Source organism: Alexandromys fortis, unplaced genomic scaffold, assembly GCF_014885135.2.
Source record: "Alexandromys fortis isolate MF-2015 unplaced genomic scaffold, M_Fortis_MF-2015_v1.1 scaffold_162, whole genome shotgun sequence".
Lineage (NCBI taxonomy): Eukaryota > Metazoa > Chordata > Mammalia > Rodentia > Cricetidae > Alexandromys > Alexandromys fortis.
In genome coordinates this window covers 1,406,862-1,433,899 of record NW_026068033.1, presented here as the reverse complement: position 1 = coordinate 1,433,899, position 27,038 = coordinate 1,406,862, and the positions used below count along the sequence as shown (strand labels likewise).

The following is a 27,038-nucleotide window of genomic DNA, read 5'->3' as shown; positions in this document are numbered from 1 at the left end:
TTAATCTGTGTATTGCCACATGACTGTGGCTTATCAGCAAAGTTCCTGCTTCTGTCTCTGGCAGGGGCTACATAGCTTCTCTCTGACTCTGCCGCCTTTCTCCCAGCATTCAGTTTAGTTTTCCCTGCCTAGCTCTGTTTCCCTATAGTTCTGCTATAGGCCCAAAGCAGTTCCTTTATTAACCAATGATATTACAGCATACAGAGGGGAAACCCACATCAGGGTCCCAGAACCCAGATGGTGATTCTGTAACTCCAGTTCCATGGGATCTAGTGCCTCTTGTGGCCTCTTCAGGCACTGCACTTGTGTGGTGCATACACATACATGTAAATAAACTCATACACATAAAAGTAAAGACATTGTTAAAGTCAAGAAAGTATTAAAAAAAAAATGCCGGGCGATGGTGGCGCACGCCTTTAATCCCAGCACTCGGGAGGCAGAGCCAGGCGGATCTCCGTGAGTTCGAGACCAGCCTGGTCTACTGAGCTAGTTCCAGGACAGGCTCCAAAGCCACAGAGAAACCCTGTCTCGAAAAACCAAAAAAAAAAAAAAAAAAAAAAAAAAAAAAAAAAAAAAGTAGTATAAACAGGAAAGAATGGTCCATGACATCTCAAACCTCAGAGAGATGAGGGACAGAATAAGGACAGAAACTTGTCTAATTTAGGAGCAGTGAGGGAAGCTGTTAGTGACCTTTGTAAGAGTGATTTTGGTGTGGTAAAAGCAGATGGTGAAATTGCTCTGGGTGGCAGGTGAAGTAGGGGTGCAGAACAGTTGCTTTAAATGGGGGGGGGGCGGGTGCTGAGAGTGCTCAGTGGTGCTCAGTGCAGCTGATACTGTGAGAGCACTGACAGAAGAACAAGGTCTGAGGGAGGAGGGCAGTGCTGGCCTCATCCAATCTGCCAGTCATGCCTGAGTACCAGCTGTGCGGTTAGAATGCAGCTCGCGGTACTTGGTGACGGAGGCTCCGCCTGCAGACACCTTAAGTGCTCAAATGGTTTGCTGGACTGGGACTTGAGGAGACTCTTTGAGATAGTGTTCTGGCAAAAGGAAATGAGAAGAATAACTAAATAAGAAATCAGAATGTTCAGGCAACTTGGGGGACCCAAAGGAAATTGAAAACTACAGACTTGTCATTATGACCATGAGGATGGTGTGGTTTTCTTCAGGAAGTGGCACCCCCTGACGAGTGCACTGTCGAGACCTGAAGTAGTGGGACTGGCCTAGGAAAGGGTTTGTTGGGCACAGGCAATGGAAGAACCGTACAGTGGGGGTGGTCAGGTGAACTGCTGAAGCTAAACATAGGAGGGGCCGCCTTGGACGGGGCTGGAACACTAGGAAGCAAGCTAGATCTTGGTGGAGTGAAAGAAAGTGACCCGAATGAAGTGTTGCCAGTCAGTAAGTGCCCAAAGATCGGGTAGGCTGGGGCTGTTGCTGTCAGTGGGGACAAAGCTGCGGATTGTTCCACTTGCTGTCCATAGGACTTTGGTGTATGCAGAAAGGTGAAAGGTGATAGTGCTCATGTCCCATTGTGCTTAGTCCTGACTGACTATCCTTAGTTCTAGTCACTGGAAGGTCGGAGGGTAGAGATTTCTGAAGTGGGTGGGATAAAGGGTATTCCAAACTCCTGGTGACATAGCCTTAAAAATAGCACTCGGGAGGAAGGCTTATGTTGTGGGTTAGGAACCCTGTTGCACGGGGTACCCTGATCCTGCTTTCCAACCCTTAGGTTAAGTGGAGATGAGCCCTGATGGGAGAAACTGGATCTATGTTGGGTGGAAGAGCGTGAAGTGGGAGACTTCTGGTTAAAACAGGCAGCAGTTCTCAACCTGTGGTTCATGACTGCCTTGTATCTTTTAGCCCTATAAAGCCTAATATGAAAAGTTAAGATGATGGTGGCCTTGCTTTTTTCGTTAGGTGATGTCGATGACTACAGTGCTGAAGTAGAGGAGCTTCTCCCTCAGCATCTACAGCCGTCCTCAAGTTCTGGCCTTGGCACTTCTCCAAGCTCTTCACCCCGGACCAGTCCCTGCCAGTCACCTACAATGCCAGAGTACTCCGCACTGTCTCTTCCCGCCAGACCCAGCCGAGCACCCTCAAGAACTTCAGGGCCTCTGAGTTCCCAGAGTGTGTACTTACGTTAAGTGTTCGTGTGACTCTGTCTAGCCAGTCTGGGGAACCGTTGTGTCCTAGTTTGCTCTCTACTGCTGTGCTAAAACACTGGCCAAAGCCAGCCTGGGGAAGGAATGGTGTTTGGCCTACAGATTCATTAAGAGAAGCCAGGACAGGAGCTCAAGGCAAGAACCTGGAGGCAGGAGCTGATGCAGAGACCATGGAGGAACACTGCTTCCTGGCTTGCTCTCCATGGCTAGCTCAGCCTGCTTTCCTAGTCCACTTGGACCACCTGCCCTAGGATAGCACTGCCCACAATGGCCTGGGCCTTCCCAGGCCTGTCTGATGGAGACAGTTCCTCAGCTGAGTTTCCTTCTTCCCCAGCGACTCTAACGTGTATCAAGTTAGCAAAACTCACAAGTAAACATTGTTTAGCTTTTTAGCCCATGCCCTGAGTGCCCTGAGACAGGAAGCGGATTTCCTCAGCCATGACTCTTAGTGGAGCAGACTCTCAGTCGTTGCTGCTGATTGGGAATTATCCTATTGATGTGTGTTAGGATTGTCTATGTTTTACAATTTGTGATTTTCTGTTCTATGATGAGATTGTTTGTCCATTTGGGCTCCCCCTTCTTTGCCGGCCAGCAAGTTGTGTATGACATAGTTGAAAGAGTAAACTTTTGTCCCTTAAGAGAATTCCTCAGCAAGTCAGCTCTTAGCACCTCTGCCAGATAAGAGGTGAGCACAGGGTAGCACATGGTGCCCATGGTCCCAGACAGTGGTTCCTTTATTCACTGTTGCTTTATTCACACTGAAAATGTTTTACTATGCCTTTAGTACAGAATTTTTGGAGGATAAATTTAGGGCATTATCATTACATATGTACATTCCTTCCCACTGTCCCCTGGTTGGCCCCTGATCTTACCTCCTCCCTTTTTAGGTTCTCCAGTTGACACTCAGCCAGCAGCCCAGAAAGATTCTTCCCAGACCTTAGAGCCCAAGAGGCCACCCCCTCCCCGCCCAGTTGCTCCTCCAGCACGCCCTGCCCCACCACAGAGACCACCTCCACCTTCAGGTAACCGATTACTCCTGGGTGTCTGCTTAGCTTAAAGTTCTCCTCCTCTTCATTTTGAAAGCATTGTGCATGTTTTCACGCTGCTAGACTCTGGATTCTGTTTGTGTTTGTATGATCATTATTACTTCTTACTTCTCTAAGAGGAGCCACAGGATGATATGTCTGTCAAGCAGATTTCTTGAGCATGTGGTAGGCTGCCTCTTTGCCTGTGTACAGGGGAGGCTTCTTTGGATCTTGCTAACTTGATATATTTTTGTGCATGTATGATGTTCTTGGGTAAAATGGTTTTTTTTAAATTACTCATCTATAGCTTTATAAAGACAACTAACATTTATTTGTGGAAATCTTATTTTAAAACTGAAGAGCATACATGTTTTTAATATGCTTTACATGTATCTTTAAATGTTCTCTTAGCTAAATACAATGTTCACTTGCTGTGGGCATATGCATTGAAGAATGGCTTTGTGTAGTGTCTGGATATTTACATAGTCATACATATGTGCTATCATGGCTGTTGGAGCAGATCTTGACATCTCAACTCTTATTTAATGTTATTTCCTTTCTGCTGCCTAATTTCTTATGAACTCTAAGGGGCTAGGAGTCCTGCACCTGCTAGGAAAGAATTTGGAGGTAACCGTTTACATTTGCTATCCTGTGTGAATGCTGGTTTATTGTTTTGGAGTTTGAATTCTATAATCAGAGACAGTTTAGGTCTGTTTGGTAAGCATCAAAATGAATGACATTTATTCTCATATTCTAAAGTTCCAAACTTTATATGTTTCTGTTAACGTACTAGAGCTTGGTTTTATCTGTGAGTAGAACTAATAAACTATATCTTACTTTGCATTTTGAATAACTCATCGAATTCTTGCCTCATCTGTTTATGCAAAACTATGATTTTCTTCTTTTCAGTGAGGCAATTTTTATTCAGTATTGGTTGCTTTTATTTAAAAAGTAATTTATTTAGTTAACATGAAAACTGAAAGTAGGAATGGGGATGCGCCGACTGTGCTTACCTGAAATGTACAAGCCATGGATTCAGTCCCAGCACTTAAACACGGAGGTAGAACTGACAGCTCATTCTGCAGGGTTCATTGCTGAGCTCAGATGGAGGTTGTGCCAGTTCTTCACAGAGCTGAGCAGCTCAGTGTTAATGACGCTCCTAAAGCCCCTGGCCATGCAGCTGTGTTCAGCTGCCTGTCGTTGTCTGCTGAGATCCAGGTCAGTTGTGGCCACCTACCACTGCTAAGGTGAAGATTTTAGTTACTTTGTAATAAGGGTGGCTACATAATTTGAACAGGATAGCTCCTATGAAACATTTCTTTTTTCTTTAGAAAATTCTTTTTATTTTTAGGGTGAATTCCACTTTACTAGGAAACTAATCTGTAGAAATTAAATTTTAAAATGAATTTGTGAAAACTTGTATCATATTAGCAAATCAGTAGCTTTTTTAGAAATCTGTTTTCATTTTAAAATGGCCCCCTTCATAAGTCTGCTACAACTTATCTTATCCTGCAGCCAGTAATCCTCCGAGACAGTGAGCTTAGGGAATCCATCAGAAACTAACTCCTAAGAAAGTAATGTCTTTTTGTAGAAATTTAAGATGGGTTTGAAACTTTATTTACAATTATTTTTCTTTTTACTACCAAATAATGTATTAGTAATCTAGACAAAAGAAATTAGATGATTAGCTGGGCGGTGGTGGTGCACGCCTTTAATCCCAGCACTTGGGAGACAGAGGCAGGTGGATCTCTGTGAGTTCAAGGCCAGCCTGGTCTACAAGAGCTAATTCCAGGACAGGCACCAAAACTACAGAGAAACCTTGTCTGGGGGGGGGGGGAACAGAGAGAGAGAGAGAGATAATCATAAAGTTTTACATTAGATTTTTTTTTTGGGGGGGGTTCCTTACTGCTGGTAATTTCAGATATGAAAAGGAAGCAATGCTCCTGCTTATGTTCTTAGATCTGAGAAAAAGGAGGAGTCAGCTTTGAGCTAAAATAACTTTGATAACTTCCAAGAGATTTAAAGCAATAAAAGGCCCTTCATGCAAGAATAATCAAGAATAATCGTGTCCCTGCCTTCCATCCTGTGCTCTGGACTCTGAACTATATATAGCTTTTGTTCTTTCTCTGAAAAGGTGTTGGAGCCCCTCCCAGTCCTGGGGTAGCTAGGAGAGAGATGGAAGGTAACAAGAATTTTTACATTATAGATATGGTTCTTGTTCTCAATGTCAGCCCCTCCAGTGTTTCATGGCTTACTAAATCCTACCAAAGTAGACACCTCTCCTTGTCCTTACACACACCTTATGCTTTTCTCTTTTCCTTCTCTGTTGTATGTATAGTTCCCAGTGGCTACCCATTTAATGTCTTAGCCCTGAGGTTCCTGTGTTGTTCATACCTAGTCCTGTGTACTTGGACTACGAACTTACTGTTGAAAGAATGAATAAGTCACATGTTTACTAACCTGAAGGTTAGTAGATTAGTAACTGTAAGGTACTAGAATCGAGTATTTTATAGATTTTTCTTTTTATAAAAGGTGTTTCTAAATATTTTTGGTATTGGGCTAGATTGCTTAAAAGACCATTTGTTGGGGCCATTCGTTAAGACTACAATTATTTATGAACTGCTGTATTAATATAACCATTGTACTCAGATTTCTCCTTACAATGGAAAGTCAAGGATAATGCCTGCTGGCGTCTTTATTCTTTCTGTCTCCCTGAGTAATTTCACTTGATTCTTAGGCTGCCTTGCTGAGTTTGAACCATACTGTAACTCTTCATGTCCGTGTGTCTGTACTTGTCTTCTGTCTTGGTCCTGATAGTCTATTGTAGATTCTGAAAGACCTCATCCTAAAGTAGCTTTACCCACAGTTAGACCTGTGCTATGACAGGCAGAGCTGTAGGAGCTGTGGCTCACGAGCCATTTGTCTGCCAAGCTGTAAGGAGCAGCTGACCAGGTCTTCAAGGTTCATGGACAGAGGTCTGTGAAGACCGTCACCTTAGTGTGACTCCCTTTGTCTCCCATGCAGGTCTCTCTAATACTCCAGTTTCTGTCTTTACACAAAGCTACGTGCCTGTTTTGTTGCCGTCTCGTGCCTTTGTCTCTGCTGGCAATGAACAGCGCAACCAGGTGATGCCATGCACTGTTGATTTCTTGTTTACCTATGGTTGGTTCTTTTTCCTTTCTGTTCCAAAGCACCCAAAAGCCCGGGAACAACACGGAAAGATAATATAGGTAAAAACACTTGAATGTAGTTACTCCCCCTTAAAACTGGACCATATACAATAGACACTTGAACTAGAAGTGCATGGTTTCTTATTTCTTTATACTTTTCACTTTTTTAAAAAAAAAAAAAACTTTCTTTTTTATACTTAAATACACAATGTGATGTCTTTGTTTCAGGACGTAATCAGCCTTCACCTCAAGCAGGACTTGCAGGCCCAGGACCTGCTGGATATGCTGCAGCCAGACCGGTAGGTAACACCTGGCCTGAGAGTGAAGAGGTATTTCTTCTAAGGTCCAGTTTGCAGCTAATCTGTTTGATAACTTTGGAGGAAATCGGGGGAAACCTCCCAGGCTTCAGCTTTTCAACTCTAAAATAAGGGAACTGGTGATCTCTAAGCTTTATCTCAACTCTCACCTTTTTCCCATACCTCCAAATGACCACACTAACATCTGGGTGTCTCTTAAAATATGAAGGAGTAATGTATTTTCTTAGTATCTCTTAAAATATGAAGAAGTAGTAATGTATTTGGATAGCTATTTATCACGTAACCTATTTAATCAATGGAAATACAAAGTTATCCTTCCAGCCAGGTATGGTGACATACAACTTTAATCTCAGCACTAAGGATGCAAGATCTCTGTGAGATATAGTAAGTTCCAGAATACTCAGAGAGAGACCTTGTCTTTAAAAAAGGCTTTTTTAAGAAGGACTTTAATTAGCATAAAATTATAATACAATACTTAAACTGGTTCTGAAGATACTAAAATTAGGAAGGCAGATGGCTTATAAGATTTTTTGCCCTAGTTTATAAAACTTTATAAACCTCTGGCTTCTGTTTGTTTAGGATATATTTTGTTATATACATACAGTTTCCATTATTCACTCAAATGAAGTTTTTCTGAGCTGTAACAGTTATTCAGAAAGAAACAGATAGGGCCATGGGTGGCTCGGTGGGTAGAGAGAGTGCTTGCTACGCAGGCCTGACGACCTGAGCTCTGTCCCCTGTAGCCCATGTAATGGTGACCTGAGCTCTGTCCCCTGTAGCCCATGTAATGGTGACCTGAGCTCTGTCCCCTGTAGCCCATGTAATGGTGACCTGAGCTCTGTCCCCTGCAGCCCATGTAATGGTGAAGAGGAGACTGCAGTCCTGTGACATCACACATGTGCCATCCATGAATGCCTGCACACACACAAAGAGTACAAAAGAAAAACCATAGGCTAGAGCACCACTATGCCAAGACCTTGGGAACCTAAGACACCACTTCTTATGAAACAGAAACCAGTGTCTTTTTTTTTTTTTTTTTTTTTTGTTTTTTCAAGACAGGGTTTCTCTGTAGCTTTGGAGCCTGTCCTGGAACTAGCTCTTGTAGACCAGGCTGGCCTTGAATTCATAGAGATCTGTCTGCTTCTGCCTGGGATTAAAGGCGTGTACCACAAGTGCCTGGCAAAACTGGTCTGTCTTTAGTAGCCATCTACTTAACAAACTGAAGTCCACATATATAATACAATCTTACTCTTTAAATTAAACTGTCTGTAAAATATACCTCAAGATAGCTGTTAACTCTGTTTCACAAGAGCTAAGTTTGCCATATACTGACCACTACCACACCCCCACAGCACCTCAATTATGTAGGGATGGGGAGGGAAGTTGGGGTTTCTGTGAGGCTAAAAGTTCTCTTAACACCAGGCTGGGTGTCTTATATCTGTAACCTCAGCATTTAGGTGGCTGAGGCAAGGAAATTGCTATTGTGAGCCCAAGGCCAAACCGATCTGTGTAGTGAGTTCCAGAGCAGCCTGGGACCACAGTGTCAGGCCTTAAAGTTCAGGTAACAAATTACATATGAAGTTATTTTGAAAGTTAAATAAAAATGCCTATATTAAAAAAATGCCTATATCATACTTGCAAGTGCCTGGGCCACAGTACACTGTCAAAAACAAAAGGGAATGTATTGTGTCACTGTTTCAGCTACAAACAGAAAAAGTGGGGAGGTGGGGACTTACACCCAAGAGTCAGTGAGACATGAAAGCAGGCATTTTTTCACAGACTCTAACTGTTGAAGACAGGTTAATGTCACTAGTGTATCCCCATCTTTAGGCAATTCCAGCACGTGCTGGAGTGATCAGCGCCCCTCAGAGCCAGGCACGAGCATCTGCCGGAAGGCTGACTCCTGAAAGCCAGAGCAAGCCCCCAGAGACGTCGAAAGGTAGGCATGCTGGGAGCACACTCCCTCTGCTCTTCTTTCCTCTCTCTTCTCCTAAGATCCAGCTTACTCAGATGGGATCTTCTCCCTTGGCTCCTGGAAATAAGGGGAAAATAGAATACCTTTGCACATTGCCCTAAAGAAAGAGATGGCTTGTGGCTTTTTCAGCACGGTTAACATGACAGCCCTTGGTGTTTTAGGTCCAGCTGTCCTTCCAGAACCACTGAAGCCTCAGGCTGCTTTTCCTCCGCAGCCTTCTCTGCCCCCACCTGCTCAAAAGTTGCAGGAGCCTCTTGTCCCCGTGGCAGCACCTATGCCTCCCTCTGGCCCCCAACCAAATTTGGAAACCCCACCACAGCCCCCACCTCGGAGCAGATCATCTCATAGCTTGCCTGCAGACTCCTCACCACAGCTGCAAGTAAGTGTCGTCTCTGGTGCCTATGCTCTTAGGCTATCTTAATGACCAGGGGTTAAGAGTAAATATGCCACTTGAAAGTAATAGCCCCTTGAAATGACTTTAGTATCATTTGATTCCTGAAATGAATTGCATTCTATTGGCTAGTTAAGAATTTTAAGGATTTGTTTGTTTGTTCATATGTGTTGCTTAAGTAAGAAAATCTCAGAGAGCAACAGGAATGCTTAGGTAATCCCAGGTTAGGAGGCAGAGATTCACAAGTTCAAGGCCAATCTGGTCTTTGTAAAGCGAGTTCCAGGCTAGCAAGGGTTAATCAGTTAAAGAGTTTTCAGATCCCCTGATACTGGATCAGGGTTCTTTAGGAAAGTCCAAGTGGTTCCTCATTTGTAACTTTAAATACATTGTTTGCTTTAGGTAGTTTATCATTTATATGAACAATAATAAGAGTCCTCTTATTGCTGAGATGATATTAGTTTTGGAGAGATGCAATCAAGACCTGTTCAGTGTTTAGACATTGGCCTGGTGGTCCATTTCCTGCATACAGAGTGAGTCTTCACTGCCTCTTGATGTAAGCAGTAGTTCTGTGTTGAGCTGCCACTGGGTTCCTGGGGTTGCTGTCTTACAGGAGTGGTTCACACGGACACCACAGATGACCACATCCTTTCATTTGGGTCTCACAGAAACCGCTCCATGGCCCTGGCATGAAGTCATGGACATTCCTGTTGTGTCATATCGCCAGCGCTGCCATGAGATACATGATTGCTCTGCACTGTGCTCATTACATTTAAGAGTGTTCTGTATTTACCTTTGGGTTAGTTTTGTTGTGTGCTTGTAAGTAAAGTTGATAAAATTAATAAGTACATTTTGCTGAATCACCCTATACAAAATCTTTACTTGAAAATGCCATCAAAACCAAAGCAGGATATAAAGTTTTAGAAGTCCATGCTTTAATCTGAAATATTGTGTACTGGCAGTAGTCTTTGAACATATTTTATCAGTAATAACTTGCATTTGTTTCACAGATAGATGGTTATATTGACCTATTTGGCAGGCTTCTAACACAGATCTCTGTTGCCAAGCAGAATCTAAAGTAGCTAAGACTCAAAGTAGTCACTAGCAGTTGGTACTTGCTAGACTGTTGCTTACATTGCTGAAAGCTAAAGAAAGCAATAGAAAATATAAAGTGTTCTCAGCTGGTTAATACTAAAAGTTACTCTTAACCTTTTAGGTTAAAGTAGAGGTGCTGAAGATATCTAATATAAACCCTTCAAAGAATAAATAGCTACTATTTTTTTCCCTCTTCCTCCAACTTTAAAGATTTATTTTTGTACTGTCTATTTAAAAAATTAATTAGAAGGCAGAAATTGTTGAAACTAGTCATCTTGAATACTGTAAATACAGTTTTAAGGCATTCGTTTTAGAGTAGACACACCTTCACTCCACCCACTTTGTAATGTCTGTATCCGAGGTCCATTTCATATGATGACAGTGCCTTGAACCTTTAACGTAAGCCTGTTCTTTGCTGTCCTGTGCCAGACAGAACTGATGCACATGACTCCAGAGTCATCAGGACGGTGGGGATTCAAGTCACAGAGCATCACACTGATGTATATCAGTGGCTGGACACTGGCCAGTCAGGCACATCCCTGGGTCATCACGACAGTGGTGACTTGAGTCACAGCATCACGCTAATGTATATCAGTGGCAGAACACTGGCCACACATACACAGCCTTGGGTCATCCCCTGCACTGGAAAAAAGGGGAGAAGGAAGGGTAAGGAAGTCGAGAAATTCTAAGGTACATAATATATTTAGGATGGCATCTTTTTTTTTAATTTTCAAAAATATTTTCACTTTATTGAGAAAGACCCAGTTGAGCTTAGCAGTTACTAAACTGCACATTCTGTTTATTGCTCACACACCAGTGTTTACATATAAACTTCAGTATCAGAAGGGCCAGTGCCTTAAGAATGCCAGATTTTTTTAAAATACAGCCAGATTATTGAAAGTTTTTTATTTCAATTTTAAACAACAAAAATTGGTTTCTTACCTTGTTGTATCTTCCGGCTATCAAATAATAAGGGAATTAACTTTCTAAGTCCTTTAGGGAACTTGAGCAGCACTGGCAAGGCTGGTGCTGACACTCTCCGTGGGGTGACCTGTGCCTCAGCAGAGCGCTGTTGGGTACGCTTTCTCCAGTAAGGGAAGTAGTGGTAAGAGACTCGAGCTGGACACTGTTAAAGCTTACATCCTGAGGTCACACACTGACGGCATCCCCTGCATGGGCTCTTCTTGAGCCTCACGTGTGACTAGAGCCACAGCTTTCTGAGGACTGTCTGGTTGGGGCTGCCGCTGCTCTGGAATTGTCCTAACTCTCTCCTTTGATGTCTGTGTTCCTTTTCTCAAAGCAGGAGCAACCGTCAGGGTAACAGGTACCTGAGTGTTTATCACCTTCCATGTGCTCTCCATCCGTCTCCCCAGCGCAGATGTATGAGGCTTTCGCGTCATACATCTCAAGTTTCACCCATTTTTAAATCCACTCGTCCACATTAATAAATTCTATTACCATACCATAAACTCATACCTGCTTTTTCTTAGTATTTTGGATTTTTAGGAACCATTTTAGTTCTTGCTAATGCTTTACCATTTTTTTTGCTCTGTTTTCTATACAAATTAACAAAACTAAAAAGTATAATTTCAAAAAGAAATGATTTGTATATGAAAGCCTACTTGGCTGATCCACTTTGGTTCTTGGTTTTAACAATGGCATAATTACATAAACACAAAATCTAATTGTTTATTCCTTAGATTTCTTTTGGGAAGTCTTTTTTCAGATCATTTTAGAAGCCAGATTCTTTTTGGTAAGAAAGAGTTGGTACTTTAAAATTAATAGCATTTAAAAAGCCCTTCCAACACCTTTCTCTGCAGAAGCTCCTCTGATGTCAGCACATCTCCACCCTTTCCAGATCCTGCTTAGGTCACAGTTAATCCAGTGTGGATGGTGGTCTGGTCTCACTGTCATGTGCACGCCGGTTTCCTCTGAGCCTGCTCAAGTCCAGGGGCCGGGCTGCCCAACCAGCTTCTTGGTGGACAAGGGATTGGGAGGGAGTGCGATTTTCATGGCTGCAGTGTTGGCTCTGAACACACCCCTCCCATGGCTCTCGGCTCACAGCCAGTGCACTCAGCGCAGCCTTTTTGGTTTTAGGATTTTTAGAATTGGTATTCATATAAAATGGAATGTCCCCATCCCACACTTTAAATAACCCTTGCTTTTATCTGTCTTGCTTGATAGGATGAGGAAGGTCCATTAAGGAAAGTTGTGTCATTCAGTGAGCCAGCTCTCATTAAAAAGCAAAGAACCTTTGAAACTCTACTTTTCCAAACAGAAAGGAAAAGACTCCATCCGCAGTTTTGAATTTATGAATATGTTCATAAATTAGCTTTTATTCCTAAAATTGAATTTCTGTAGGGAATTTAGGTGAAAATATAGCCTCATAGATGGGTGTTGGAAGTTTATTATGCATATTTACCAAATGCTCTTAGCATATAAGTTTAAGTTTGTGTTAAAATTTAAAAGAACAAAGCCGGGTGGTGGTGGTGCACACCTTTAATCCCAGCACTCGGGAGGCAGAGACAGGCGGATCTCTGTGAGTTCGAGGCCAGCCTGGTCTACAAGAGCTAGTTCCAGGACAGGCTCCAAAGCCATAGAGAAACCCTGTCTCGAAAAACCAAAAAAAAAAAAAAATTAAAAGAACAGGATATGAACAAACTCATATAATTCTCTTTCTTACCATTTCAAAAACTGAATGAAAGAAATTATACCATCACATTTCTTTGAGATTTAAAACATGGATTTAATAGAAGGATTTATTTAGTTATAAATTCTTCAAGAATTTTACCTATTTCATTCTATTTATTAAGCCATCAAAATAAAAACTTATAGTTACTTTTTAGTTTCTAAATTTGTATAGTTGCTCAAGAAAAGGAGAAATAATAAAGATAAGAAGAAAAGAAAATAATAAGTAAAAACCAGTCATTCAGTGTTCATTCTTTTCCAGGTAAAAACAAATGGAGTTTCTGGTGTCAAACAAGAGCCAGCGTTGAAGAGTGACCCATTTGAAGCTCTCTCACTTAGTCTGCTTGCTGTATCAAAGGCTCAGCTGTCTGCTCAGATGTCACCTGTTCTAACCCCAGACCCAAAGATGTTGATTCAGTTGCCTTCTGCATCGCAAAGTAGTGTTAACTCTTTGAGTTCTGTGAGTTGCATGCCAGCCATGCCCCCAGTTCCAGCTCGGAGTAAGTCACAGGGAAATATGGGAACCTCAGCAAATCCGTTTTCCAGCCTGCCCAGCAGGAATCCTTTTACAGACAGGACTGCTGCCCCTGGAAACCCATTTCGAGCTCAGTCACAAGAGTCAACTTCTTGGCTGTTCAAAGAAGAGCCTGTTCCTAGCAGTCCTTTCCCTCCTCTCTTGCCTCTCACTCATGACATGAGCAAGCCATCCAGTTCATTTGATGGTTTTGAGGACAACTTTGATCTGCAGAGCCAGTCTACAGTAAAAACAAGCAACCCCAAAGGATGGGTAACCTTTGAGGAAGACGACGACTTTCCCACAGCGGGAACGTCCAAGTCAGTTTGTCCAGCTGCATCTGATGACTGGAGTAAAGGTGCAGGTGTTGCTTTCTGTGTGCTGCCAGCCAGAAGGCCACCACCTCCTCCTGCCCCTCTGCTCCCACCCAGCACGAGCTTGCCTGCAGGACCTTGCACAACGCTAGCATCTAAGGCCTCTCCCACACTGGACTTCACAGAAAGATAGTTATATGATGGGAAGGGAGTTCCTGCTGGTTTGCTCTGGCTATTTGTTTCTGTTTTGTCGGGCTAGACTCGGGAGAACGGGGCATTAGTTATTCATTATGTGCAATAAGTAATCGTTAAGCGCACTGATATCTATATAAAGACCACCAGAGCATGTGGTCAACGCTGGAGTTTATGTATATTGGAAATAACCAAGACATCCTCTTACTAACTGGAGTTCTGGTCTTTCTCTTTAGATGAATAAGGAAGAGCAGGAACCATTTTAAGAAGTGCTCAAAACTACTTTAAAAACTAGTCCTTACTCAGAAATTCACATAAACACCACACAAAGCCAACACAGCTGTAGCTGACACTCTGCCAGCCTACTGCTGTTTGACAATTGGTACTCACAGATATCTACCAAAGAGCTTCCAGAGTTACAGTTAAACCGTTCTGAGGGCATTGCTTTAGCAAGAGGTCTATATGCATGTGTTTATATAGACACAGACATACATATTTATAAAACTTAAGTCTTGAGATACAATTCAGATAATTTTACCCAGCAGTTCTGACAATGTCCTTTTTTCGGGATCTCATCATTAAGAAGATGGCTACCGCCCAGGTGTGCTTTAGATGCTTTCGCTAGTTTTAAAGCCCAGAGTAGGATGACTGCTTTACAGAACTGCCATCTCCTACTGCACACCAGCCCTACAAACTCACCCTCATTACCTCCCTCCCCGTACCTCTAGTATGCCTTTCTCTGGGGTTACAGTTGGCAGTCCAGGCCTTGTGGTCAGTCACGTGACAGACACTCAGACCGGCAGGGACAGAATAGCAGAGCTAGCATGCTCTCTTCTGTGCGACCCTGTCCCTCTCCACCCCTGTTCACCGCTTTGCTCTGAGTGCTCTGAACTGGGAACATATCCCAGGCGTGTGCCCTCCTGTGTGAGGCCGTAACCCATCTGTGATGCTGCTTTAAGGTTTTAGAGGCTATACCTCAAATTTGCTGTGGATTCTGTCTCCTGCACTGCCAGTATGCGACCCATCTTGCTCTTATTAATTTTGTGAAGAAGTACATGGAATTTTTACAAAAAAATAAAACAGTGTATTTTGATATCATTAAGTAAGCCAGTTAGGAAAACTCCCTAAGGTGTTGTTTGGTTGGTTGTCAGTTGAAGTTAAAATTATCCTTACACATTAAGACTTTAATGTTCTTTTTATATAAAAATTACATATATACACCTAAGTTCCAGTGTCCACATGAACCTTTAAAGATGTGTATTGTGAAACTAGAAACATGTATAGCTGCCGCCACATCCTTGTAAAAGCACAGCAGACTGTGTTGCACTTGTAATGTAGAGCCATCTGTTAGGACAGACACTTTGCAAATGCTCAGTGTTATCAAAAACTGTATCTATAGTGTCCTCGGCTACAGCCAGAAGGGGCTGGAGCAATAACTCCGTGAGGTTTCCATTGTGCTTGTGGGTTCTAATCATTTCAACAGTAGTAGCTCTTAAACTGCAGTATTACGATAGCAGTGTGCTTCAAAATGTGAATTAGCTTGTTCCATCTGTGTGACTAGTGTGTATGGTATCCGCTCCCCATTAGCAAGCTAACCCATCGTTAGGAAGCTGACGCAGTGCGACTGCAGCCCTAAGCAGTGTGCCTCGGGGTAAACCACTGTCAAGTCTGTAGAGCAGCCGCTCAGCCTTGTCTGGCCTGGCACACTGCGGAAACGCACAAAGGAAGTGAAAGTTTGCTACAAAAACTAGATATTGTGTATGAATATTTACCAGCTCTGGTTAAAGCAGAGCAGAAAATAGACACTAAGAATCTCTGTGAATGTCTGTTCTCTATAGTAGACTGATGTTTATATGTATGTAAGAGTTTTATTGCTTATGTGGCATACAATATTTATAACTATACTTTATAGAAGTACAGTATTAAAGTCCGTGGTATACATTCTGTACATATCCTGTGAAATGTGCTGTCATATGAAATAAATATGTCTTTACCGCTAGATGGCTTCTTTACTCAAAAGGGAAGATTTTCTCAGCTATTTTTCATATTTTACATAAACAAATTTTATGACATTTGAAGAAAATAAGTTAGTGCTTTTTTTCCTTTTCTTTCATGTGTGTGTGTGTGTGTGTGTGTGTGTCCGTCCATGCGTGAATAAGAGGTAATTTATTCTGGGATCAAATTTGAACGGTCACGGTGGATTTAGGTTACCCAGAATTCTATGATCTACCATGGAAAGCAGTTTCACATAGTTTTATAGCTCTGTAAAGTCATAAGGCATGGCAACTTTAAAATACACCAATGGATGCATCCAAGAGGCAGCTACAGGATGATGCTGGAAGTTGTTTCTGTGGGCATCAGAACTTTGTATTAACTTTTGTTACTGGAAGCTTAGTTTATAGCTTGCAAAGGTCTTAGGGACGTTAGGTCTGACCCAGAGGAGGGCAGTGGATGGCTAGCTGTTCAAGAGGCTAAGCTAGCGAGACAGGTAATCAGCTCCAGACCTGCAACAGTCCAGTGTCCGCGCATCACTGCAGTACAATCAGTTACAGGGGCAGCAGCTTTTTCCACCGGCAAGTAAGTAATATAAAGTGCCACCACACACACACACACACACACACACAAAGAAGAAACCCACTATTTAGCCAAACTGAATTTGGAATCATTCCAAGGCTACAGAGCAGTTATCCTAGTTAATTTTCTTTATTCCTCTATTTGAATTTCCATTTGTTTTTCTTTCCCTTTTGTCACACAGCATCAAGGGCTCCTCCACTATTTCTGAGCACCTTGACGAATAGTGCTGCGCCTGCTTGCTGTGAAGGAAAAGGGCCAGCCAAAGAAACTCACCCCAGCCCTGAAACCAGAGCCACTGAAAGAAACACACCCTGGCTCTGAGACCCAAGCCAGTGAAAGAAATTAGCCCTGAACCAAGAACCAAAGAAATGCACCCTGACTCTGAAACCAGAGCCAAAGAAAGACACTTTGACCCTAGAATCAGGCAGTGAAAGAAATGTGCCCTGGCCTTGAAATTAGAGCCAAAAGGCTAAAAGGAGCCAAGGAAAGAAACACTTTGGTCCTGAAACCAAATCTGCTCTTGACCAACTAAGCAAAAAAAAAAAAAAAAAAAAAAAAACAACCAATTCCTATGCAAGAAAACCAACCAATCACTGAGCAGAAAACCATTCAATCCCTGAGTATGAGATTTAGCTAATCCGAGCTCAAGGGTCTAAAGTCTGACCAATTTCCACCCTGAAAATCTTCTCCCTGGAAAAACTCCACCCCTAAGAAGCCCTATATAAGTCTTCCACCTTGACAGAGGAGTCACTCTCCTGGATTCTTCCCTGCCAATAAATGGTTTGAATGTGTTTTGGGTGAAGACCTTTCGCTGGAATGGAGCGGAGCAGAACTGTAACACGAGCTGTAACAGCTTCGTTGAGGAAGCCTCTCGCTAGGGCAGGACTGTAAACTACTAAGCTTACTGTGACCTGTGGTATTCCCTGGCTCCCGACTGCCAGAATACTTTTTCATCCGAGCTGTAGCACTTAATATTCCTTGGTTCCTGACTGCCAGGATCCCTTTCCATTAAAGCTGCAATGCCTACACTTGCCCTTTGTGAGATTGTGGGGACAAGACTTAGCCGTACAGTCTGGGTGGCTCAGCCACTGTGACTTCCCCAGATCTGAAGCAGAAGGCATTTCCGGAGGCGATTGCCTGTGCGGAAACGAGTCTGGGCTTGGGGGCGACTGTGGTGCCCACCATCCCACTCAGTTCTCAACTGGGAGCGGCCATGCTCTGTCAGCTCATCTCCCGGGTTCCCTGGACAGTCCGCTCACCTATAGAAGCTTGGTTTGGGGTTCGGTTGCCCGGACCACAGCCACTTCCGGTAGTGGCGACTGTGCGTCAGGTTCGGGCGCAGGAGGCCCTTCCGGCTCAGTGTTTGACTGTTGCTCCTGGCAACAGTCACTTCCGCGAGCGTGCGCCGATCTTTTTACTCACCGGACGCACGCGTGAGCCCGAGTTCCCTGGTTCCGCCACTGGGCAGCAGTTAGTCTCAGTGCTGTACCGGACGGGCTGGCCTCTTGGGCCTGCCGCCCTACCCCTCGGCGAAGCCTTCGGCGCAGCTATGGTGGTGCTGCACGTGAAGAGAGGCGACGAGAGCCAGTTCTTGCTGCAGGCGCCCGGGAGCACTGAGCTGGAGGAGCTCACGATTCAGGTGACCCGCGTCTACAATGGGCGGCTGAAGGTGCAGCGGCTCTGCACAGGTACTGCCGGAGCACAGGGGAAGGAGTGGGGAGGGCTCGAGGTTTGAGGATTCGGAAAGATTTACAGTAACCTGGGGGCTGGAGAAGGAGCATCAGAGTTGACCCGGGATGGAAGACCAGCAACTGGAGAAATCCAGGCGAGGTTGGTACCCCCGACTCAGAGATGGGCAGCAGGGAAGCCAGAATTTGGCGTTGGGCCCAAGGGCAGTAGGAGGGAGCCGAAAGTTCCCGGCAGAACCAAGGAGTTAGCCCGGGTGAGGGTGGTGTAGTAGCCGCGGGGAGGGGATTGTCAAGTGCGCCTTAAAAGACTTTGAGAGCTTGGGTCCTGGCCTTGAGACCAGCCCATCAAAAGTGAGGGACACTGGGAGAGCCTTGGTGTTGTTTTCTGTCTCCTAGGAAACACGTGTTATATCTGCATTCTAGACAATGCCTTAAAACCTGTTATATTTCAGGTTAAACTTCACTGCTTTCAAAACAGGCTCAATATTAGATGACATTTTGACATTTAGAGAAAACTCCAGGTCTTCTTTAACATTGTAAGTTGAAAGTATAGTGCGGTATATTAGGGTTTTGTGGGTGAATTTAGAATTTAGTAGATGTACTCTACGGGTGCCATTGCCAGTCAGGCACCAGTGTTCTGCTTTAGGACGATGAGGGTGAGTCACCTCAGCTCCTCTCCCAAGCATAGTGTGCAAAAGCATCCCATCCACTTACACCATTTATCGTGTTGTATTGTATGTACTGTTGCAGGTCACATATATTCCCAGTATTACAGAAACACACAGTTCTTAGCGTCTTCGTCACAGGAAGGACAGGCAATATAGAATGGCTCAAAGTTTTGTGTGTATGTGTGTGTGTATGTGTGTGTTGGTGTAGGTTTATACATGTTAATATGTATATTTATTATATATTCTGGTGTAGATTTAAACACGTATGCGATAGGGAAATATAAGATCACGCACTTGAATAGTAAACATGAGGTGAATTTTCACGTTTTTGAGGGTTAGTTGCTGTTGTAGCCTCTGTTGCTGTGATAAGATACAATCCTTAAAAAGTCACTCTAGCCGGGCGATGGTGGCGCACGCCTTTAATCCCATCACTCGGGAGGCAGAGGCAGGTGGATCTCTGTGAGTTCGAGACCAGCTTGGTCTACAGAGCTAGTGCCAGGACAGGCTCCAAAGCCACAGAGAAACCCTGTCTCGAAAAACCAAAAAAAAAAAAAAAAAAGTCACTCTAAGTGTTCAGTCTCTCAAAGTCCAAACCTCTCTAAAATATCTGTCTCATAATCGGGTTCCTGTAAAGTCAGCGAACAAGTTAACAGCTTTCTTATTCCAAGAGGGAAGGACTAGGCTCAGTAACATCAAGTCAAAGCAAAGCCAAACTCCAGCACTGGAGAGGAACAGTGACAGATGTTTGGGACTCAAGCTCTTCTAGGCTCCGCCATCCAGAGCACACACACCGACGGCATCTCATAGCTGAAGCTGGCTCTACTCCACAGCTGCTCCTGTCTTTGGTTGCCACCTTCACCAGTGGCACCAGTTGCCTCCTGGCCTCCCTTCAGGGTCTCACCTGCCACATGATGCCAAGTTTGAGTCTCTCTCTGTGATCCCTGCAGCTGACGCTACACCTTCACCAATAGCCCCTCTTGGCCTCTTCCTGTGCCCAGCCTCCACTGTCCTCCATAAACCCTCTCATGTCCTCAGAAAGTAGTACCATGTGGCGGTTGTGTATGCACTACCAAGTTTGGCTGCAGGCATGAGATGCAACTTTGGCACCTTTAGACCCCAGCTTGCAGACAGATGTTTCTGTCCTGCCTAGTCCCACAGCTGTTCAGTTCCAAATAAACACACAGAGTCGTATACTGATTATAAACTGTTTGGCTTATTGCTCAGGCTTATTATTAACCAGCTCTTACAATTTAAATTAACCCATACTTCTTGTCCATGTTTAGCCACGTGGCTTGGTACCTTTTCTCAGTGCAGCATCCTCATCTTGCTTCCTCTGCATCTGCCTGGTGACTGCTGACCCCCCCTCCCCCGAGGAAGAGCATTTTGCCTCCATGGTGTTGGTATCTTCTTATCCACAGCCAATTGGTTCTGGTCTCTTGATAACTGCAGCTCATTTCTCAGCTCCAGCTGACCAGAACCACGGGTTCTTAATACAAATTATCATGTGAGTGACCCAGGTCACATCTTTGTTTCCCTCTGAACCTTCACGAGCCAGACCTCCATTGTCTGCATTGCTCTCAGGACTCATATCTCAGGCTCCCACACCAGCCCATTAAGCTCTGAGCACTCAATGGCTCTTCCAGCACAAGGTTCCAGACATTAACACTGTTGTCCTCAAAACATGACTAGGTCTGTCCTGATACTCCGGGATGCTGATACCAGGTTCTGTCTTCGGTAGCTTTCTATAGCTGTGGGAACAAACCAACTTGGGGAGGAAAGAGTTTGTTTCTTTTTTGAAGGTTTAGTCTGTGAAGGGCAGGAACCTGGAGGCAGGAACTGAAGCAGAGACCATAGAGGAAGACTCCTTCACACAGACTTTTTTTTATGCCACTTGGGACCATCTGCCTACGGGTGGCACCACCCACAGTGTGCTGGGTCTTCCCACATCAATCCTGTTTGTCCTACACTTGTCTATGGGCAATCTGATAGAGGCGTGTTCTCCGTTGAGCTTCCCTCTCCCTAGATATGGATAGGTTTGTGCCGAGTTGACAAAAACCAACCAGGACAACTGCCTTAAATCCTTCCCAGTGGTTTATCTAAATTGTTTACACAGTGTTTATGTAAAGTTTTATGAGAGAACGCATGCGTATATGTGTGCTTGTATGGTGTGTGTATGCGTGTGTAACTTGTATGACCTTGTGTTTTTGAGACGGGGTCTCATTGGCCTGTGCAGCTGGCCGCGAAGCCCCTCGGGGATGCCCAGCTCTCTCCTCACCCCTCCTCCCCAGTACAAAGGTATAAGTGTTTTTTACATGAGTTCAGGGATCCAAGTCAGCACCTCATGCTTACAAAGCAAGCATTTTACCAAGTGAGCCTCTTTGTGCGGTTCTCATAGCCGGGTGCTCTCAGCAAGCCTCGGATCACAGCTTTGAGATTAGGAAGGTGGGCAAGTTTAAGCAACTGTCCTGCCTCTTTCACGAGGTTCCATTAAATGGGGTCATCTGAGATTCTCCTTGGAAAATGGCAAAGCCGTGCAGTGGGCTGCGTGGTTAGGCATGCTCTTTAAATGACCATTAATCTTTTAACTCCTGAACACAGAGCCTTAGTGGTGGGGGTGGGGTGGGGGTGAGGGGACTGAAGCTGCTGTGCTTCCACTGACTGAGGGCTAGTTAGTGCCTTTGTCCAAGATGAAGAAAGGTCTGACACGTGGCTCATGACGTAGGTTAAAATAGTGAGCTATAGGGGCCAGACCTGAGACCCAGGAGCATGCATGTGTGCGAGTCTGGGTGTGAGTGATCCCAGTCAGGAGTGGCTGCCCTCCCCTGTTTTTCAGAGATGGAAGAGCTAGCAGAACACGGAGTGTTCCTCCCCCCTAATATGCAAGGGCTGACGGAGGAGCAGATTCAGGAGCTGAAGCTGAAGGATGAGTGGGGAGAGAAGTGCGTGCCTAGCGGCGGCTCCGTCTTCAAAAAGGACGACATCGGACGGAGGAACGGGCAAGGTAACCGGCTTTCCCCTCCTGTCTTTGCACGTGAAGGCAGTTCTTTAAGCTGCAGGATGGCTCCGCAGTAAGAGCGGCATATAAACTGACGGCTTGAGTCTGAGCCCCAGAACCGAGTCCACGCAGTCCACACACACAGGCACACCCACATCATGTAAAAACATTTTTAATGCAGACCTGGAAAACTCTGCGCTGCGAACCTCCTGTGCTGAACCCCATCAGGCCTGCCTGCTCCTATCGAGCGGCCTCCTTCACGGGGTAGATGAGCCACGCCGTTTGCCATTTCCGTAGGTCAGAAATGGACGAGCACGGAACCATGCTCCCTAAATTCAGGGACGCTGTCTCCGCTGTGCTTAGTTCTAAGCTCGGGAACTAGGGTTTGGTGTTGTGTGCTGCATTTGGACAGTGCTCAGGTACAATAAAGTTTTGAGGGTCAAGCGGGCACACATGTAATCCTAGCACTCAGGAGTTTAAGGCAAGAAGATTGGGGCATGCAATCCAGTCTGGGAACAGAGAGAGACTCTGACTCAAAACAAACATGTGTGCGTACATACATACATACATACAGTTTTATTGCCCTGAGCCATCCCAGCCACGTACTGCCTCTGCCTGCGTTTGAGCCGCTAAGACAGGGTTGAGTCACAGCTGTGTAGCCTGAGGGCCTGGAATTCTCTCACTCCCTTCGTTGGCGCTGTCCTCTTGGTGTTTCCTCTGGCCTGGCTTTGTAGCTGTCACCAAACTGCATAAAAGCCGCCGCAGACCTCTTCCCTTGCTGGGGAGTCTGCCTAGCTTCCCACATCTGTGTCCCTTTTGTCAATTCCAGACTCATACTCGCGTCTCAGGTTCCCCGGTTCAGGCAGGAGAGTTCCAGAACACCCGGGATTTTGAAAGAGGCCGTGTGTTTGACAACTGTCTGTCCTTTTTTCCCTAATAGCTCCAAATGAGAAAATGAAGCAGGTTTTAAAGAAGACGGTGGAAGAAGCCAAAGCCATCGTGTCTAAGGTCAGCTTCTCAGTAGGATGGACGCGATTCCGTCTTGGAAGTGGACATTCCTAAGATGCGTGCCTTAGCTGCCAGCCCACATTCCGTCCCCTCTGCTCTCTGCTCCCCGCCTTCCTGTTGCTCTTTTGTTTCCAGTTTTCTCTTTTCTTTCTCTGCTTCCCAGTGGCAAAGCAAAAAAGCCTATTTGAGGGGACCCTGGCTGCTCCTTTGCATTACGATGACAGGGAGCAAACAAAGCGTTTATCGTCTTGCGTGAATGCGGGCTCCACCATACTGCTGCTCGAGAATTTGGAAAGCTAAGCACGGGAGTTTTACTGTAGCCCGCAGATGCAGGGTTGGTAGAGACGTTCCCTGTAGAGCAGTGTTTTCTGCAATTATCTCCAGCCTTTACATACAGCCTGTTTCACAGAAGGAACACAGTACCATGAGAGGGCAGATATGCTCCTCGGTAGAAAGAATTCAGGGATACTCACGCACCTGGGGCTGGAGAGCCAGCTCAGTGGATAAAGGTGCCTGACGACCTAACTTCGAGAGGCCTGAGTTTGATTTCAGGACCCACCTGGTGGTCAGAGAGACTGACTCCCACAGACTGTCTTCTTACCCACTCCCCATGTGCTGTAGCACACACACACCAAATAAAGGTAAAAATCCTTAGTATGTCATTTGTCACGTTTATCCGCATGCGGAGCAGTCGCTGCCCCCACCTTTGCATGTCTTGACATCACTGCCTGTCCTCCACTCCCAGATTCACCCCACAAAGTGTATCTCTAAGCATTCCCCAAACTCTTAGCTAATCTTTTTTTTTAATTCGTTCTATTTCTGAGACTTTTCATGTACAGCCTTGGCCAGCCTGGTACTCAGTTGTAGTCCAAACAGACCTTGAACTCCTGGCAGTCCTGCCTCAGCTTCCTGAGGGCTGGGATCACAGGCCTGCAGCTCTGTATCCCCAGCCCAGTCCTTGAGGGACCCACGGAAAGCTACCCTTGTGTGAAGTGAAGTCCCTGAAGTGTCACCAGCGCCTTCTGGTGCAAACAGTAGACGCGTTCTTTATGTAGCTCTTTCCTGTGTTCTCTTCAGCGCCTTCTGGCTGATGTCCCTCTAACTCGGTCCATGTTGTACCCACTGCAGCTCGGGATCCGTTTCCTAACACGTGGCAGACTCTGGTTCCCCCTTTCCACTCCCACCTGCCCAAGGCTGTACCTGTCCTGGGGCAGCCTGCTCCATCTCCTCCCAACCATCCTGCTGGGTGTGGGTCTGCAGCCCTCTCTGGTGTCCCTCGCAGTCTGCTCCTGCCTGGGCCATCGTGTCCTCAGCTCAGCCCTGAAGTGGGCAGCAGTCACCTAGGAAGCAGCAACTCTCTGTGGCTGTGCTGGCAGGGTCTTTGGGGCCTCATACGGAAACCACTGGGTGTTATTGACTTTTTCATGGTTCACTTTCAGAAACAAGTGGAAGCTGGAGTCTTTGTTACCATGGAGATGGTGAAAGATGCCCTGGACCAGCTTCGAGGTGCAGTGATGATCGTTTATCCCATGGGGCTGCCTCCATACGATCCCATCCGGATGGAATTTGAAAATAAAGAAGATCTGTCAGGAACTCAGGTGTGCTTGGAGGTTATGGGGCAAGCAGGGCGCTGGAGCCGCCTGTGCCTGAAGGGCCTCCAGTCAGGCTCCAGGGTGGGGCGCGTTGCCTTCCCCCTTCAAGCAGGTTCCTGTGCTTGTACGATTGACCCCAGGCAGCACTGGAAGTCATCCCGGAGGCAGAAGCACAGCTGTGGTGGGCTGCCAAGGAGCTGAGGAGGACGAAGAAACTCTCCGACTATGTGGGGAGAAATGAGAAGACCAAAATCATCGTCAAGATCCAGCAGGTGTGTGAGCGGAGGCTTCTGCTTTGCAAGTTGTGCTGTGTTCGCCTTTGGCTCGATGAAGCCTAGTCAGGGTTTTGTGTTCGCCTTCTGTTTGATGAAGCCTAGTCAGTGCTGTGTGTGTTCACCTTCTGTTTGATGAAGCCTAGTCAGGGTTGTGTGTTCGCCTTCTGTTTGATGAAGCCTAGTCAGTGCTGTGTGTGTTCGCCTTCTGTTTGATGAAGTCTAGTCAGGGTTGTGTGTTCGCCTTCTGTTTGATGAAGCCTAGTCAGTGCTGTGTGTGTTCGCCTTCTGTTTGATGAAGTCTAGTCAGGGTTGTGTGTTCGGCTTCTGTTTGATGAAGTCTAGTCAGTGCTGTGTGTGTTCGCCTTCTGTTTGATGAAGTCTAGTCAGGGTTGTGTGTTCGTCTTCTGTTTGATGAAGTCTAGTCAGTGCTGAGTGTTGGTTTGATGAAATCTAGTCAGTGTTGTGATGAAGTTTTACAGAAAATCTAAACGATTTTTAAACCTGTGCATACTCTCAGCTCTATTGGCCCCAGTTTAAAGTAGAAATTTCCTTTTTATAGTATTTCAACCAAAAAAGCAGGTCTGCATGCAAAAATGTTCCTGGTAATGGAAAATTCAGCCAAGACAGATCCTAGGGCTTTTGAGGCTGCTGGTGCCCCATCTGAGAAGGGCTGGAGGTGTCGGGAGCGTCCAGCTGAGGCCTCTCCACTTAGCCACTCCTGCACCGTTTCTGTGGAGTTTTGGGAACAAGGCCTGTAGATTTCTGTTTCTCAGGCTGTGGCTCTAAACCCTCTCCCACCCACCCTGGGTTCTCCGTGGGTTCCTTGGGAATGGCCATGGTAGAGATGGCATCCACCACAAGTCCAGTGCTGGTGCCCAGGCTGCATGGTGGCATCTCAGCCTGCCGTCTGCACTGTTGACAGAGACAGTTAAAATAAGTACATGTCATGTTCCCATGTCTCCTGCACAAAGAATGTCTCAGTCCCCAGTTTGCTCTGTGTTTGCCTTTCAGAGGGGCCAGGGTGCACCAGCCCGGGAGCCGATCATTAGCAGTGAGGAGCACAAGCAGCTAATGTTGTTCTACCATAGAAGACAGGAGGAGCTCAAGGTAGCCATTGGGTAGTCAAAGGGAAGGCGGGGCCGGGGAGGACGGGGCCGGGGAGAGAGGAGCTAACACAGCTGGAGCTGCAGCCTGTATCCCACGTCTCACCCGTGGGCGGGGTCCTGTGACGACCACACAGTGTTAGGGAATGGCCTTTCTGGGCTCTCCAAGGATGTCACCAGCTATAGACCCCAGAGGGTCCTGCTGGCATTGGGGGTGGGGGTTACAGGAAGTGACCCAGACCTTCCTCAGTCTACATGAACCACTTTCCTGAAATGCCATCCTGAGTAAAGCATGTTTGTTTCCAGAAACTGGAAGAAAATGATGACGACTCCTGTTTGAACTCTCCGTGGGCCGACAACACGGCTCTGAAAAGACATTTTCACGGGGTAAAAGACATAAAGTGGAGACCCAGATGAGGCCATCAGAGCCACCAGCCCACCTTCCCAGGGCAAATATTATAAATACTGTAAAAGACATAGACGTTTCTATTTTCCAGTTTCTTTTAGTTTGTATTTTTGAAATAAGGCATTCATGGCTTTAGAACTTAATAAATACATACTCAAGAGAAACTGTAAATCATTCTCAGTCTAGGACAGATGTGTGGCATCTAAGGGCGCGCTCTGGGGCGCACCAGAGCTTCACAGGTGGACTTGTGTGGCGTCTAAGGGCGTGCTCTGGGCGCACCAAAGCTTCGCAGGTGGACTTGCAGCCATGTCCTTAGCTCCCTTGTCTTGTGTTCTCATGTGTTGAGGAAGACCTGAGAGTTTCCTCCGTTTTCTCTACAAGATGAATTCTGTAGTGGACGTGGAACTTGACCACAGTGGCCACTAGAGGCCGCCAGGTGCAGGCTTGTCTTTGAGATGAGTGGCGAGGGATGGAGTCTGCTTTAAGGCACCAGGGCAGCCGCTTCCAACTCGGGTTGCACATCAGATATCCACATTACTATTCGTAACAATAGCAAAATTACACTTAATGAAGTAGCAACAAAATAATTTTATGGTTGGGGTCACCACAACATGAGGAACCACATTAATGGATTGCAACATTAGAAAAGTTGAGAACAGTGCTCTAGGGTAAACCCACTTACAGATCTGACCCAGGGTTAAGCTTGGCTCCTGGTTGGTGCCCCCGCCACCACCGCAGTCTTAGCTGCTAGGAGGAGAGGCCACCTGTGATGTAGGTTGGTGGGCAGCTAGGCTATCCTGGCATCTTGATTCTGTAGTTAACCTTTCGAGTCTCCTTCACTAGAACAAGATGGGAGGAGGGGCTCTGACCCTGGTGCAGAGCGGCTGTTCCT

The 27,038-nt window shown here is 45.6% G+C and overlaps 2 protein-coding genes across 3 annotated transcripts in view; both read left to right on the top strand.

Moving 5' to 3' along the window:
- Synj1 (synaptojanin 1) overlaps positions 1-15,836 on the top strand; it is a 77,927-nt gene extending 62,091 nt beyond the window's left edge. For both annotated transcript variants that reach the window (XM_050164758.1, XM_050164759.1), the window contains exons 23-28: positions 1,915-2,124; positions 3,047-3,181; positions 6,583-6,653; positions 8,502-8,610; positions 8,808-9,025; positions 13,080-15,836. In XM_050164758.1, the coding sequence (XP_050020715.1) occupies positions 1,915-2,124; positions 3,047-3,181; positions 6,583-6,653; positions 8,502-8,610; positions 8,808-9,025; positions 13,080-13,838 (1,502 nt within the window). In that variant the 3' untranslated portion in view covers positions 13,839-15,836. The remainder of the gene's footprint in view (positions 1-1,914; positions 2,125-3,046; positions 3,182-6,582; positions 6,654-8,501; positions 8,611-8,807; positions 9,026-13,079) is intronic.
- A 1,998-nt stretch (positions 15,837-17,834) lies between these two features.
- On the top strand, positions 17,835-26,317 carry Cfap298 (cilia and flagella associated protein 298). Its single transcript, XM_050164760.1, has 7 exons — positions 17,835-18,099; positions 21,601-21,768; positions 22,703-22,770; positions 24,210-24,368; positions 24,503-24,634; positions 25,649-25,744; positions 26,047-26,317. The coding sequence occupies exons 1-7, from the start codon at positions 17,961-17,963 to the stop codon at positions 26,155-26,157; spliced, it is 873 nt and encodes a 290-aa protein (XP_050020717.1). The 5' UTR covers positions 17,835-17,960; the 3' UTR covers positions 26,158-26,317.
- The last annotated feature ends 721 nt before the right edge of the window (positions 26,318-27,038 follow it).

What these genes read in the sequence shown, in the direction of transcription:
- Cfap298 (XM_050164760.1), top strand. Translation starts at nt 17,961, where the DNA reads ATGGTGGTGCTGCACGTGAAGAGAGGCGACGAGAGCCAGTTCTTGCTG. An exon ending in CGGACGGAGGAACGGGCAAG is followed by an intron (nt 21,769 to 22,702) that starts GTAACCGGCTTT and finishes TTTCCCTAATAG; the next exon opens with CTCCAAATGAGAAAATGAAG. An exon ending in TCATCGTCAAGATCCAGCAG is followed by an intron (nt 24,635 to 25,648) that starts GTGTGTGAGCGG and finishes TTTGCCTTTCAG; the next exon opens with AGGGGCCAGGGTGCACCAGC.